Source organism: Sturnira hondurensis, unplaced genomic scaffold (assembly GCF_014824575.4).
Source record: "Sturnira hondurensis isolate 20B ecotype Veracruz unplaced genomic scaffold, ASM1482457v3 Scaffold0018525, whole genome shotgun sequence".
In the NCBI taxonomy this organism is placed as follows: Eukaryota; Metazoa; Chordata; class Mammalia; order Chiroptera; family Phyllostomidae; genus Sturnira; species Sturnira hondurensis.
Genome location: NW_028091156.1, coordinates 13,883,984 through 13,900,469, shown reverse-complemented (window position 1 = coordinate 13,900,469; position 16,486 = coordinate 13,883,984). Strand labels below are relative to the sequence as shown.

The following is a 16,486-nucleotide window of genomic DNA, read 5'->3' as shown; positions in this document are numbered from 1 at the left end:
GGAGGAGTCTGAGATAGTTATGGTACAAGTTGAAAATCATTGATGTCAAAGGCAATAATATGTAAGAAAACTTGGATTAACAAGATCCACCAAAAGCTGAACAAATCTTTTATTTTACCTTTGCCTACAGTCATCCTGTAGGAGGAAAGAGGTAGATGGCAAGAAAACAAGCTGATCATCTTTTTTTAAAAAAATTAAATGGGGAAAAAAGTGAGGGGTTATCTTGGAATGAGTTTGGAAGTAGCTAAGTTCCTTCCTCTTTGTGTTATCAAACTGTAAGAACTAGTTTTGAGAACCAAAATCACGGGACATTTCATTCATGAGACACAGATTCTGCTCTTGGAATCATGACTTTGATTCAGAACCAGAGAAAGGAGGGCGAGAGGGGTCTTCACAGACCTCATGCAGGTCACACTTTTGGCCGCGTTTCTGCAAAAGAGCAGACAGACTTGGAAGGTTCATTACCAGTGAAAGATGAAACCCAAGGCTTTTGGGTCAATCCCTAGCTCACCAGGACACCTGTTTCTGGAGCCCGCCAGTTCCTCCGGGCGTGTCCTGCAGAACCCAGAGCTAGACAGCTTCCCCGCCCTTTGGGCTTACGGTCCTTCTTGGCACCTGAAAACAAGACCCCAGTTCTTAAAACAAGATGAAATGGGCCTTGGCTGGGTTCACATTATTTAGTGAAGTTGTGATTATGGGATTCTAAGCCAGAGCCGTAGACTTTCTGGCTGTGTGCAAAGGAGTCAAGTCACTTTCACTTGCACTTTCTGAGCTGCTAGATCTTACATCCCTAATTAGGCTGTTGAAGAACTTTGGTCTGATACGCTTCTATGCCTCCCTTGTCAAAGTTCAATTTGCTCATTCATTCAAAGTTCAATTTATTCATTCAAGGTTCAATTTATTGATTCATCAGAACTTTGACACTTGTATGCCTCCACCATCAAAATTCAGTTCACTCATTCATTAGTTCATTATTCAGCTTTTATCATGTGCCTGTCTCTGTAAGCAGTGGGGTTACAGCAGTGAACGCACAGAAACCTTTTATGTCCTCGCAGACACATAGACAGTAAACAAGTGAAACATTTAGAAAGCCCGAAGGTGGATGTGCCCGCAGAAGGAAGAAGGGGGGGTGGGGCAGGCAGCGCTGGGTGCCTGTGTTTGATACCAGGCAGAGCAGGCCTGATGGAGGAGAGGTCGTAGACCATCTCAAGAAAGAGACTGGTTGTGGGACATGTTCCCTGCTTAAAAGGTTCACATCTCACCCAGAGCTCTGTTTGCCAGCTAAATAACCGGTCGGCCCGAGTTTACTCTGTAGTGTTTTTATTGAGGTTACATAAAAATAATACCCTTAGGCCAAGCAAACAGAAGCAACGGCTGTTTGCAGGGTGTTGGGAACCCCCGTCTCTGGGAACTCAGTCCCTGCCGTGTCCCCTGGGAACCTCGCTGGCCACTGACTCTCTAAGGGCAGCACTAACTGGGTCCGGAGAGGATCGAACTCAAGAGGTTCCTGGTGTCACATACCCGGCCCACCAGTCACCCCGCACCACTCTGAGGAAGGGGCCTGTGCTGCTTGCTTCTTGCCACTCTTCCAAGATGTTCTGGGTGTGTGTTTTGTTTGAAAAACCAAAGAAAGAGCCCCTCAAATGTTGACGTCTGTGTCCTTGACTTTTTTCACCAACACTGCAATCCTGGTAGATTGCTCATGTCAATACCTACAGTTGTGTCCTCTTCGAAGACTCCATAGTATTTATAAAAGAAATGCTCCATGAATGATTTACCTTGTTCCGCCTAATTAGGATATTTTGAGTCTTTTGCTGGGATGACCAATACTGTACTGAAAATTCTGGAATGTCCAATTTTGCAAACTCACACTGGGGGGTATCAGTTAAATTCATAGAGGCGGAATTGCTAGGTCAGAGGGAACATGCATTTACATTTCGACCAAGGCAGTCACATCGCTACCAATTGCAATGACACTGTTCGCGCTCCCATGAACAGTATAAGTGCCTCTTCCCACAGCTCACCAGCTGGCGCATCGTCCACCTCTGACCTCCACCAACCCTGCTGGTGGAAGGGGGCCATGTCTTTGTGGTTTGTGTCCCTCTGATTATGGTAGCAGTTGTCTGTGATGTGTGCTGTTCCTGACTGGATATTCCCAGTATTTCCTTTTGTTGTTTTTTTTTTTAAAATAAGACTCTCTCCCCTTTTTGGGGTGTGTGAACAGTTGAGTTCTTCCTTGTTTTCATGTCGGGCTGATACTCTGCTGCTCTATTCCCCAAAGCAATAATATTAAGGACACAACACGTGTGTGATGAATGCCTGCGACTGCTCTCCAAAGTGTATTTCGAAATACTAGACAGAAGCAAGAGCTTTACCTGCATAATGTGATCTATGAGCTGAGACACATTTAGATGCCAGGGAATAATGATGAAGAGCAGGAGTGTAGGCAAAAAAATATTGTCTAAGATGAACAGGCAGATCAAGAGGCAGAAGGGAAAGCCCAACAGAATTTTGGAGCCTTGCTCCTAGCAAGGAGGGGGTGCTCAGATTGGGGTGATGCAGGCCACTGTTTTCCAGGGTTCAGGGTAAGATTGGGCCCTCGCTACAGTTACCCTACTCCCTCTGGCCCTGGAACCTGCTGGTCCTTCCATTTACTCGGGGGTCTGGGAGCCAGAGGGAGGAAAGTCTCAGCGCCCCGCCCCTTTGACCCTGAGAGTTGCCTGTGTTTTCCAGTCGCGGTTGGATTCCTGGCCATGTCCAGTGTCATCACCATGTCTGCCCCTTTCTGCCTGGGGAGGATCATCGACATCATCTACACCAACCCCACGGCAGACTGCAGCAGCAGCCTGACCCGCCTCTGCCTGGTGCTCAGCGGCGTGTTCTTGTGCGGTGCTGCGGCCAACGCTGTTCGCATCTACCTCATGCAGACCTCAGGTGAGGGGGCCCCTCGTCCTGGGGTCTCCCAGAGAATGTGAAGGGGAGCCGTGCGGGTATCACGTGCCCCACGCCCTAGCCTTCTCCTCTCTTCTGCATCACATTCCGTGGGGATGCTGGCCGGACGTGGGAGCTGAGAAGTGTTTTAGATCAAGTGCTCTCTTCTCAGTTCTCCTTCTCCGTGAATGGGAGTTGAGTGGTGTTTTCTGGGAGGTTTGAGAACAAAGCCTGCACTCTGGAGGCCGGAGTTGGGGGGCCTCTTTCGGGAGCTGCCCCAGGCTTCACTCCCCCTGTAGTAGGAGCTGCACGGTGGCTTTACACTGGGTCTGTGTCGGGCCGGCCTGTTAGCAGACAGGTGACTCCCATAGCAAGGGCTGAGCACGGGACGCCCGGCTCTAAGTCGGTTGCTTGCCATTTAGCTAATAAAATAAATGCTCAGTTGATGAGTAACCAGTTGTTACTATTTGAAAGTTCAATACCGAAAAGGGTTGCCAAGGAAGAACGCAATTAATTTTTGAGCACTTAATGTAGTAAAACTTCTTTGTAAATGATGTGCTTTGAGAATCTCGGTCACGTTATGTTGACCTCATCACTAGCCTCTCCCCAGCATCCACAGTCTGCAGTTACTAAGCGTTACTAGCACCTGCCTGTCCATCTGCCAGGGCACAGGCGAGTCTGTGCCCCAGGGGTCAGTAGGGCACCAGATGTCCCCCAAGGCTGCAGCAGAGGAGGGGCAGCGACATCGGGCCAGGCTGCTGGGAATCAGGAGTCCGGACACCAGTCGATGCCGTTTCTGTTTGCTTTTGCAGGTCAGCGCATTGTGAACAGGTTGAGAGCTTCGCTCTTCTCCTCCATTCTGAGGCAGGAGGTTGCTTTCTTTGACAAGACTCGCACGGGAGAGCTGATTAACCGCCTCTCCTCGGACACCGCACTCCTGGGGCACTCGCTGACTGAAAACCTCTCGGATGGGTTCAGGGCCGGAGCCCAGGCCTCTGTCGGTATTGGCATGATGGTACGTGGGCCCAGCTGGCCCTGAGACCCCCTCGTCAGTCCTTGGCCTGCGCCAGGCCGCTCAGGTGTGAGCCGAGCTCGGGTGAGCTGCCCGGATCCCTCTGCAGCCGCTTGGCCCAAAGCGCAGCCCCAGAGGCTGCAGGGCCCCAGAGAGAGAGCTTCTTCCCACTGCCCCGGGCACCGCCATTTCCCCAGAATGAGATCTTATCTGCAAAAATGGCTGTTGGCCTTAGAAAAGATTACGTTGTGGCCTGGGTTTTCTGAGAATGCAGGGAGGCGGAAAAGGGCAACAGGTGGCAGCCACCCCTGGGTGCTGAGCAGTGGGTGAGGGAAAAGACAGGAGGCCACCCACCCTCCCCCGAAGGCAGCGAAGCTACCCTGCCATCTTGGGGCTCAAGAGGAAGGAAGACCAACTCCATCCTCCTGGACACAGAGGCAGGTCTGCCCTCCTCCAGGGGGCACTCCCTCCACCCCCAGCCTTCATTCCTTTCCTAACAGTGTGCCCTGAGCGCCCGCCCCCTGCTTGCCTGGCTTCCACAAACCATGCACCTCCTTAGACCCATGCTGCTGATCCCTAGAAACGGGATGCAAGCCACTTACACAACTTAAAATTTCCCAGTAGCCACTTTTTAAAGAGCAAAAAGGAAGATGAGATTCATTTTAATGTATTTTACTTAATAATGTATTTTATAATTAATTCAACGTGTAATTAATACAAAATTATGAGTCAGGTATTTTATATTATTTTTTCATATTAAAATCTCAAAACCCAGTGTGTATTTGAATAGTTACAAACCATCTCAACCCAGATGTTAGATTTTCATTGGAAATACTTGATCTGTATTTAGATTTCATAAAATTTGCCCTTGAAAAAGTAGATCGCCACACCAAGTTTTCCAAACACACTGACAATTCAACCAATGACTTAAATAGAAACGGAGCATGGGTTCTTAAATTTTTATTTTAATTAGCTGAAACTAAATGAAACTACAGATTCAGTTCCTCAGTCACACTGACCACATTTCAAGTGCCCAGCAACCATGGGAGGCTACCAACTTCCACAGCGTAGTCCTAGACTCCAGAATGAGGACTGGGACTGACCCTTCCTCACAAGTGGCAAATCTTGGGGGTTTTGTGCCCCATAGCACTTAGACCAGAGCAGAACAACACGCTGCCAGCGTGAGCCTCTAAATGTGGCTTACGGCACGGAAAACAGCTTTGACATCTCACGTTTTCCCAGCCAAGAGAGGAGCACGGCTCTGAAAGAAGACGCCTCCTGCGTTAGAGCCTCACATCTAGGCATCAGTAGTTCTGGGGCTCGGGAGAGCCGAGGACGTTTTTTGGTGACAGTTAGCGTAGTTCAGCTGGCTGGCGGGAAAGGGCCTGTCTTGGCTCGGGTTGGAATAACCAAGTGCCACAGACTGGGCCGCTCGAGCAGGAGATGCAGTTCTCATAGTTCTGGAGGCTGTTCTCTTAAGGACAGCAATCCTGTTGGGTCAAGGCCCCACCGTTATAACCTTGTTTCACCTTAATTACTTTCTTAAGGACGCCATCCCCACAAGGGATAAAATACCTGACTCATGTAGCCCCAGGGGGATTGGGGGTTCAGCACATGACTTTCGGGGGAACACCAACATTCAGCCCATCACAGGCCTCCTCAGCCGGCACCCCCTGGGGCCGGGTCTTCAGCTGTGGAGGAACAGGGGTGCGCTTTGCTTCTCCCGCAGAGCTCCTTGGGTCGGGTTCACGGTGAGCCTGCTCACAAGAACTGAGGGATGTCTGTACCGGGCTGCCAGTTCTGCAGTTCAGACGCAGGATCTTCCGCCCTAACATCCGGGTGTGCGTCCCTGCCCCTGCGGCATTCCTTGCGGTGACCGGACCCTGCGTTCAGCTTCAGAAGCTTATTACTCAAGGGGGTTCTGAGACAGACCACACAGGCGCTGGGGAACCCCGAAGGACTCTCCCGCCCCACTGCAGAGGACCCCCGTGTGCCTGGTTCACTGGGGCTCAGGTGCAGTCAGGCCCAGACTGTCAGGCCTGCCCTGGTCGCGCTCTGCCCCTGCCGTGGTGACCCTTGTCCCAGGGCCTGCTGCACTGGGACCCTCTCTGCTCCGCGCCAACCATTCCTGCTTCGGGCCTTTGTGCTCTTGCACTTCTCAGACCACACGACGCCTGAAGTTATTCCCTCTCTTTCATCTGCTGCTTCTCTACCTGTCGGCTTTCCTCTCCCCTTGGGTGGAACTCCACGCAGGTCATTTCTCTCCTGGGCACCTGGGAGTGTTTGCTGCAGGCAGACACTCAGTAACAAGTTGTCGAATGAGTAAACGGATGCATGATTGGTGGTTCTCTCCATTCCTTTACATTTCAGTCTGCAGCATTTTCTCAGCATTTTGGGACAGCCCTGTACTGATTGTACTATTCTCTGTGCAATTGAGATTTGGCAGATTTTCATAATTTGGTGAAGAGATGCTAGTACTGTTTAAAACACAGTCGCCACGTTGCAGGGGTGTCAGGAAACCCCACCATGTGGCTTCTAGAAGCCGGCTATTCCTTCTTTGAGCAACGCCAGCTGTTAGGAAGCACCTCCTTAGGATGAGCTCAGACTCACTGAGCCGTGGAAACCACCAGAACTGTCCTTCCATTGTCAGTTACGTCCTCCCCCACATTGCTTTCATCTGTCACGTAATGCAGGTGTTTGGGTCTCTGCCAGCTTGGTCACCTTAGTGGGACCCATTGCCCTGGCTCAGTGTCCTTGACATGGTCCAGACTTGAACACAGAATTCCCGGTGTGGCCCGGGCAGCGTGGGCAGGATGGGCCTCCTTCCCTCGCTCCTGCCCTGCTTCCGCCTTCTCTGCTGCTGAGCGGTGGGGCCTCGTGTACGCAGCGTTGGACCAGCTGTGGTGCAGCACAGAGGGTAAAATACTTCCACCCTGTCTTCAGCAGCTCTCGACTGGTCACATCACTGCTGTGTGGCACACTGAAGACTCGCGGGTTTTATGAAGATTGACGATGTCTGGAAAGGTCCCCCAGTGCAAGGCGTATAACACTGAGACAGTGCCTTCAGGCCTGTCTGCTCACGGAAACACCCGCTCACCTACAGTACGTACTGAGAGTTTCTTGCTGTTCTGTGTAACGAAAACCTTCCGGCTTTTGTTTTTGACAGTTTTTTGTCTCACCTCATCTGGCAACTTTTGTTTTGAGTGTGGTGCCTCCAATATCCATCCTCGCTGTGATTTATGGACGGTATCTACGGAAACTGACCAAAGTCACTCAGGATTCCCTGGCGCAAGCCACTCAGGTACAGGCCCTTCCCTGGCACCGTCTCCAGTGGGCTTGAGTGAGCCCGGTGCCGTGGCACCAGTGGGCAGACCCCAAGGGATCAGCTTTTCCAAAAGCCCCTACTTCTCCTTAGTTTCACCCTAGGGTCCTAGACACCGACAATACTCTGCCTTGTAGACTGGATTACTGCCCACACGTCACATAGGCCCAACTTAACTTGGAACACGTGTGGATTTCTTACTTCTTGCCATCATTATTTCCAGTAGAACGAAAAAGTTAATCATTTTTCCAAAACACTTTGTGGACGACGCTCTGTTCCTCATGAATTAATAAGGGCAGCTTTGCACTGCTGTCCAGTGTTGCCTTTCAAAAAATTAATAATAATCGTTACATTTTTATATTGCAAAAACCATGAATGGTTCTATTTGAAAATATAAAGAGGAAAAATAACATGCATAATCCCGCCTTTCAATTACTATTAACATTTTGGACTCAGTCCTTTTAATATTCTTTCCTCTGAGTAAAGATATATTCTGTGTCCAACTGCCTCCCCTCCTGTTTATCTTTCTTCGACCTTTGTATGGGATGTGTGCATGTATAGATCTGTGTTTCCAAAACTAAGATTGTTCTCTATATCCTTCGCAGTCTCTTTTTGACTTAGTCGTGTATACAAGCCCCTTTCCATCGATAGTGTCTTAAAAATGAGAGTCACCTTTTAATCGTGCCTCTAGCAATCTTGGAATGTGTCCTTGCTCCCCCTGAAACGGTTCTGTTATTCTCCCAGCTAGCTGAGGAACGTATTGGAAATATAAGAACTGTTCGAGCTTTTGGGAAGGAAAGCACTGAAATAGAGAAATACAACAGCAAAGTGGACTATGTCTTGCAGCTAGCAAGGAAAGAGGCCTTCGCTCGGGCTGGCTTCTTCGGAGCTGTAAGTACATCATTTTGGAAAGAGTGAGAAAGGTAGATGTTACGATTAGGAGAGATTTTACTCTGTGACTCTTGCCATGAATAAAAAATGATTCTATTCTGCCTTGAGACTAAGAATTGCCTTCCTAAAAATATTTTTTGTGAAAGAAGAGGAAAACAAGAAAATGGAATTAGAAAAAAGGCAATGGATGGGTGGGGAGACCCAACAGGAAGGGACGAGGCACTGTCCCTCAAAGCATGGTCCAGACCTGCCGCAGCCGCCCCACTGGAGCTGCGGAGACGGAGACGTGCAGACTCTCCGCTCTGCTCCGGAGCTACCGGATCAGACACTCCGCAGGGGGCGGAGTCGGGGAGCAGCGATACCTGCTGTATCAGCTCCTCCGCGTCATTCTGATGCAGGCAGTGTGAGACCCACTGAGGAGTAACCAGGAGAACCTCATGTATTTCCAGAAGGAAGTCTAGAAAAATGGATCACAAGGAACTCAAATTAGACACCGAACTAGAAAGTCACCATGAGGGCAAATTCATAATACGTTCAAACCGGAAACAGCTTTAGAGGTGATTGAGTAATGGCCGAGAGTCAACAGATAGGGAAACAGAGGCCCGGAGGAGGCAGCGCTTACCAGAGACCACCCATCCCACCAGGCCGAGGTGGGCCAGAGGTCCCATCTTTGCCCAGTGTGTCACGTGAGAGCATACAAACGCACATGCTGGCTGTGTGTGTGTATTGCCTCCAGTTAGGGAACGAATCCCTGATACGAGTTTTTCCTTTGCAAACTGAGCAGAGTAAAACAGGAATCCGATGGGTGACTTACCTTCCAGGTTTCCGTGCTGATGAGATTCCTTCTTTCAATATTGCAATATTTCAGAAGTATTTTTGTTTGAAATTTAGATAAAAACGTAATACTTTGGAAAAATCTTGCTGTGATAATTAAACGCAGAGAGGACATTATAGACCATTTTAATGCTTTTTGCACTTGGGGTCTCCAGTGCCCCCCTGACTTCTGTGTTTTCCTCCTTCGACAGACGGGGCTCTCCGGGAACCTGATTGTGCTTTCTGTCCTGTACAAAGGAGGGCTGCTGATGGGCAGTGCCCACATGACCGTGGGCGAGCTCTCTTCCTTCATGCTATACACTTTCTGGGTTGGACTAAGCATTGTAGGTATGTACTCTAAATAGGCTCAGGGAGTTACAAATGGAATGTCAGGGTCTAGTTTCTGGAGCAAAAACTTAACTTTCCTATTACTCCATCTCTCAGCAATTAACTTCCCCAGAAAAAAAAACATTTTCTAGAAAGTCATTCCAACTTGACTTTGAAAGAAAAAATAAGGATATGAGTGTGATCCCCCCACAGAGGCAAAGTTGGGAAGTTCAGGATTTTTGGAGGCCACTTGTCACTCACTGAGCTCAGGGCCACTCGGGCACAGTGTCTTCCAACCTGCAAAGCTGGTGACTTTGCTCACAGAATGAACGTGGGGAGGAGGAAAGACGGCACTGGACAGGTGTGCACACAGGGAGCCCACAGGCCTGTGGAAGGGACTGTTGCATGATTGGCAGGTGGCTGGGGAATAAAAGTCCTTTTGTGCAAAGGCGACCTTGTCCAAAACTAATGAACAGTCGAAACGTACAGATTAGAAGGTGCTTGAGACAGAATGGCTTGCTTTTCCTGAGACTCTGAGTTCAGCTTTTTCTGTCTTCGCCTGGGTGAAGGGAGGCTGAGCTGCGTGAAGTCTGTGACGTTTCAGCACCTTTCCTGCTTCCCCAGCCAGCAAGGGGCGAATGATTTCATGCTTTTCTGTTTTTCTTCTTCTCTGAAAACCATGGTGGAAAGGTTAGATAAGTAGCCTGAGGTCTGATTGATGGAACTTGAGAGCCCCACCTCAGCGTGAGATTTCTGTTTTCCGGAACTTTGTATCTACTGGTTAAAGGTAGAGGCTATGCCTTAGACACCTCACCTGTGGACAGGTGAGGACAGCTTCTAGGCCCAGGCTCCGAGAGTCCCCTAAGAGCAGCATTGGGGTTCTGGCTGGTTTGAAGAAACCCGATGAAGACATTCCAGGGGCCAAGTGGTTTGAGAAGCAGGAGGGTCAGGCGGGAGGACCCACGACGGCGGGGTTGCTCTTTCCTCTCCATCCCCTGGGTTGGGCCTGCTGGGCTGTAGGGCCCCACACCTGTCAGGTCACGTTCCTTGAAGTCTTATGTCCCCCCCTCAGAGTGCATTTGCCTGCCACCACTTCCCTTTCTGTGGCCTTTTTGTTCACATTCCACGCTTGTGTGCTGTCAGCTCCCTAATCTCAGGTTTTCTGCCACAGCCCATTTGTCTTTTTTCAGTCGCTCCTCTCCCCCGACCCCCTTTTCTCCATACTGCTTCACCTGAGAAAAACTACCTCTGGTCTTCATGGAAGCGAAATCATATAGTATTTGTCATTATCTGACTTATTCACTCAGCATAATACCCTCCAGGTTCGTCCATGTTGTCACAAGTGGCAAAATTTTGTCCTTTTTATGGCTGAATAATATTCCATTGTGAATATATACCACAGCTTCTTTATCCATTCATCTATCAGCGGACACCTAGGATGCTTTCATATCTTGGCTATTGCAAATAATGCTGTAATTCACATAGGTGTGTGCGTATCTTTTTGTATTACTACTGTTTTCATTCTTTTTGGATAAATGCCCAGAAGTGGAATTGCTGGGTCATTTGGTATTCTGTATTTTTTATATTTTGACGACCCTCCATACTGTTTCAGTGGCTGCACCATTCCATGATCCCACCAACAGTGCTCACAAGTTCTCCTTCCTTCACATCCTATCCAGTACTTACTATTTGTTGACTTTTGGGTAATAGCCACTCTGACATGTGTGACAGCTCATGTGGTTTCGATTTGCACTTCCTCGATAGGTAGTGATGTGGAGCATCTTTTCATGTTGGTTGGCCATCTGTATGTCTTCTTTGGAGAAATGTTTGTTCAAGTCAGAAAGCCCAGAAGTAGACCCACAATCATACGGTCAATTAATCTAACGAGGGAGACAAAAATATACAATGGGGAAGTGACAGTCTCTTCAATAAATGGTGTTGGGAAAACAGAATAGATATATGCAAAAAAGATTTAAACAGTGGATCACTTTCTTACATCACATATTATACAAAAATAAAATATATTGAAGACTTAAATGTCAGACCTGAAACCATGAAACCCCCTAGAAGACAATGTGGGCAGAAAGCTCTCGTTGACATCAATCTTGGCAGTATTTGGGGGTATGTCTCCCTGAACAAAGGCAACAAAAGAAAAAGTAAAAGGACCACATCAGATTATAAAGTTTCTGCACAGTGAAGGAAACCATTAATAAAACGAAAGAGGACCCACCCAATGGGATAAAAGAGGCCTTAAGAAGAGATGGTTGGAGCCCTGGCTGGTGTAGCTCAGTGGATTGAGTGCGGGCCTGTGAAGCAAAGGGTCACCGGTTCGATTCCCAGTCAGGGCACATGCCTGGGTTGCAGGCCAGGTTCCCCAGTAGGGGATATATGAGAGGCAACCACACATTGATGTTTCTATCCCACTTTCTCCTTCCCTTCCCCTCTCTCTAAAAATAAATGAAATTTTTTTTTTTTAAAAGAAGAGACAGTTGGAATATTTAACATTTCCAGATCCCTTCTCAGGTTTTCGGCCTGGTAAAAGTTGAACATTTGAGTGCCTAAAAGGGAGGTCTGGTGTTTGTGGATATGAATTTAAAGTGAATATGGGATATTATATTTTCCTTTTAAGTATAAGATAAGCATCGTATTTCATTTATATTGCTGTTTTTGACTAGGTATAATCTTCTCTGTGACACTGTGATTTTAACTCAGTGGCTGATTAATAAGGCATCCGTATCTGTAGACTTCCTGATCAACCATTAAATCCTTAGTAGAAATCAATGAAATGGGAGCAGTAGACGCTGAAGGAAGACAAGGCTGTGAGACACAGGGAATTCAGAACGTGGATTCCAGGGAGCTGCCTCTGGTCCTGTTTTGAAAGTAACAGGTTTTATATTGGAAGCAAATTGTTACCGGTTCCAGTGGGAAGGGAGCCGCAGCTGTCTGATTCCTGGCACCAGTGATGGATGTCAGCTTCTCACCCTCAGGTCTGAGCTCTTTCTACTCGGAGCTGATGAAAGGACTGGGCGCCGGGGGACGCCTCTGGGAGCTCATTGAGAGAAAGCCCGAGCTTCCTTTCAACGGTGGGTCTGAAATGCGTCCGCCCCTTTTCACTGGGATTAAGCAAATGTGGCTTTGGACAGTTAGGCTGCTTCCTGCCCTCTGTGGGAAGGATGGGCATGACGAGGACATCATCCCCGCCAGTGGCAGGGAACGAGTCATCAGAGGGATGGGCGGTGAGAGAGGAAGGACAGCTGCTGGCAGGCCCGGGGACACCTCTGAAAGCCCGGGGCTGACCACATGCTTTGCCACCAGCTGTCTACCTCCCTGCAGGTGACTTGGTGCCACAGACGCAGGATGGCAGCCCAGGTGCGCCTACAGGAAGGGCCCTGGGCACCACCAGATGAGTTTTCTTAGTGACTTTGATGTTTGTAGGGGGGACGGAAGAGGAGGAAGAGGCATCTCATATATAAAACCTCTGAATTTCTTGGCTTTTGGATGTGGGGTGGGGGATTGCTGATACTAATGCTCTCATCTGGAGCCATCCCCTTCATCAGCTGCTTCCCTGGAAGCCAGGGCTCCAGAGTAGTGGCTGTGAGCGGTAGCCACTCCCCACCCTCATGGCTCCTAGGTCGTTAGTGAGCCCCAGCGTTCTCCAGGATCACGGGCTGGAGGAAGTGAGCTCTGGGTGGTACCAGGACAGCACAGACCCCCGACCCCCTCTGGCTCCTTGGGTGTTGTGTGGTGCCCACGTGCGCATCATTGTTCTCCCAAAACACCGACAGAGAGTCCATGGGAGCAGCCCGGAGCGAGCGAGCCACAGAGGCTGGAGCACGGGGAGGGTGGGTGTTCACCCTGGGACTGGGCAGCTGGGGCAGGGTGTTGTCTCTGAGCCACAGTGTCCTCTGAGCGGGGCCGGGACAGTCATTTCCACCTCTCAGGGCTGTGGGACTCGAACAGGACAGCTCTTGTGCAGCACCTGGGACAGTGTGGGTGCAGAGCAGGCTCAGGGCAAGCACCAGACAGAGGCCTCTTCCCGACTTGCCCAGCAAGAGCCCCGACGCCACAGCCAGCTGGCGGGGGGTGGGGGGGGTGGGGGGGGCTGTCATCTGCAGTCAGACAAGCGGGAACTGAGGTCAGTGGTGACTTGGTCTTTGCGTGAAGTAATTNCTCAGGGCTGTGGGACTCGAACAGGACAGCTCTTGTGCAGCACCTGGGACAGCGTGGGTGCCGAGCGGGCTCAGGGCAAGCACCAGACAGAGGCCTCTTCCCGACGTGCCCAGCAAGAGCACCGACGCCAGGGCCAGCTGGCAGGGGGTGGGGGGGTGGGGGGGGCTGTCATCTGCAGTCAGACAAGCGGGAACTGAGGTCAGTGGTGACTTGGTCTTTGCGTGAAGTAATTAGTATTCCATCTTGTCTTTCAGAGGGACTTGTCTTGAACGAGAAAAGCTTCCAGGGCACTTTGGAGTTTAAGAATGTGCATTTCACCTACCCGGCCCGCCCAGAGGTGCCTATATTCCAGGATTTCAGCCTTTCTATCCCATCGGGGTCCGTAACAGCACTGGTTGGCCCCAGCGGTTCCGGCAAATCAACGGTGCTCTCCCTGCTACTGAGACTGTACGACCCTGTTTCCGGTGAGTTTGCCACACAGTGGGGTGGGGGGACTGTCCAGAGCCCTTCTTATTCCTGTGCCCCGAAAAAGGGTCAGTCGATGAGAAAAGTTAGTGTGTAGAGTTTCGAGTGCCAGAGGCTTCGTTCCCGGGAAGGGAGTCCCTTCGGCACAGGTGTCCCTTTTAGGGTTGTGGCAGCTCATGGAGAAGGCCCTCAGGCATTCTGTGTCTGTCAGTCAGACCTCAAGTCCTGAGTGACTGCCGCCACTCTCCCTCCTCCTCTCGCAAGCTGGGCTCTCCGATGCACGGAGGCGGGAGCCCTATGGAAGCTCAGAGGCTCCCGAGCAAACAGGATTTGTTTGTCGCTCAGTGATTCCCTGATGCAGACACCAGCCCACAGTGTCCGCAGCATTGTGGATGAGACCAGACAAATCCACATGGACTCCCGAGTCCTGTGGAGGAAAAGGGATGGCACGGCCACTCTCTCAAGGGGAGAGCACCCCAACCCTTGCCTTGACAGGCTTTTATTGGGCTCAAGTTGCACAGGAACACAGGGTGTATAGGTAAAGCTCATCAATCATTATCAGGCAGAAATGATTAAACAATAACATTCAAAGAACTCTGAGGGCTTATTCTGGGTCAGGGTCAGATAGTTAAAAGGCCATAAAACTTTGGGGAACGAAGTCACCTCCTGCTTGGACCCTTATCACTTTAATTGAGGGTGTTAGCAAAGCAGGTTTCACAGGATCTTATGCATTCTTTCTTAGGCCTGATCGCCCAGGGAACCAGCCTGTCCCTGCCCAGGGCTGTACCGCCCTCCTGTGCTGTTTCAGGCTTAAGTCAGGCAGGGGAAAGAGATTAGGAGACTTCTTGCAGACCGAATGAGGACTCAGGCTATGTCAAAGCCCAGGGGCGAGGGTCCATCACCCCCTTTTTCTATAGCCCCCCAAGTCCTTCCCTGAGGGCCCCTTCACAGCCATGCCTGTCTTAGGGCATCTCTCCTTCGAGGAATCTTACCCATCATTGGCGAACCAGTCACCTGCCTGGGGCCAAGCAGGGTGACGAGAAAGGGGGCAGAGGCGGTGCCCCTGCAAGGAAGACAAGCTCTGTCTCCTAAGTGGCTTCTGGTCCCAAGGTCTCTCACTCAGCCTGGGCCATGGGGGGTTGCAGCTTCTGAAACCAGGCAGGGCGGTTCCCAACAATTCCCTTCCCTGCTACCTCTTAAGAAAGTAGGGATTTTCTTAATGGGTTTTTCTTTTTTTTTTTAATTTTTTTTTAAGATTTTATTTATTTATTCATTTATTTATAGAGGGGAAGGAGAGAGGGAGAGAAACATCAATGTATGGTTGCCTTTTGGACATCCCCTGCTGGTAGTTAGCCTGCAAGGAACCGGTTTGCAACCTAGGCATGTGCCCTGACTGGGAATCGAACCGCGATCCTCTGGTTCGCAGGCCCGCACTCAATCCACTGAGCTACGCCAGCCAGGGTTAATGGGTTTTTCTTATTCTGGTTTTTATTTGATGTTTAGCCAGATTATAGCATCTTTTGGAACAAGGAACACATTATTTTACTTCTTTGTATCTTGTTTGTAGCCATATAGTTGACATAACGTATTTCAGGTGTAGGACATTATGATTTGGTAGTTGTACGTGTTGCAAAATGTTCACAACCTTGAGTTTACATCCAACACCACACATCGTTACAAGGTTTATCTCCTTCTTCATGTGAGATCCTGGAGTAGACATTCTGTATATACTGATTTAATTTTGGGTTGAGGAAACGATGATGGCTTTTAGCAAGAGAAGACAACCGTTAGTAAAATCAAATCATGAATTTAAAAAGAGTATGTCCTGTGTTCTTCTTACCTGTGTTTTTTGTTTAAAACACTGGAAGAGCTGGTTATGGGCCAGGCCAGTATTCTCACTTGCAGAGCCTGAAGCACAGAGTCACCAGCTGTGTGCACAGGGTGGCACGAGGCTGTTTGCCTCTGTGGTACTGGTCTGGTTGGCTCTCTACTTGCTATCAGTTCCAAGTTTAGAGAAGTCCTAGTCAGGTCATGTAAATAAAGTCAAAATGCTGGTTCTCTAGTTCCTTCATCAGGGGGCCTGTAGAGCAATGATACATTTAAAGTGAAGGACCTCAACCCTGGCTGGCGTAGCTCAGTGGATGGAGCACAGGCTGTGAACCAAAGGGTCGTAGGTTCGATGCCCAGTCAGGGCACATGCCTGGGTTGCAGGCCAGGTCCCCAGGGCCACGCGAGAGGCAACCACGCGTTGATGTTTCTCTTTCTCCCTCCCTTCCCCTCTCTAAAAATATATAAATAAAATCTTTTTTAAAATGCAGGGTACACATTTTTAAAAAATAAAAATTAGAAAAAAAATAAGTAAAAGACCTCAGGTTTTGCCAGCTTGTGAACGTGTACAGCTGGCTGTACAACCGCCACCACTCACTGAGAAGCGACGGCATTTCTCACGCCAGCCACTGTCGTCGCCCAACATTATCGAGTCCCCAGGCCGCGCGTAGAATTAGTTCTGCTAGCTGAGGCCAGCGTTTCGTCTCCTTGTTCAGACACGGCCACCA

The 16,486-nt window shown here is 49.6% G+C and overlaps 1 protein-coding gene across 1 annotated transcript in view; it reads left to right on the top strand.

The window, feature by feature from the left end:
- ABCB10 (ATP binding cassette subfamily B member 10) overlaps positions 1-16,486 on the top strand; it is a 32,601-nt gene that overhangs the window by 6,634 nt on the left and 9,481 nt on the right. The window contains exons 2-8 of the mRNA XM_037069371.1: positions 2,734-2,934; positions 3,744-3,946; positions 7,110-7,244; positions 8,010-8,156; positions 9,182-9,317; positions 12,284-12,379; positions 13,721-13,930. Of these exons, the coding sequence (XP_036925266.1) occupies positions 2,734-2,934; positions 3,744-3,946; positions 7,110-7,244; positions 8,010-8,156; positions 9,182-9,317; positions 12,284-12,379; positions 13,721-13,930 (1,128 nt within the window). The remainder of the gene's footprint in view (positions 1-2,733; positions 2,935-3,743; positions 3,947-7,109; positions 7,245-8,009; positions 8,157-9,181; positions 9,318-12,283; positions 12,380-13,720; positions 13,931-16,486) is intronic.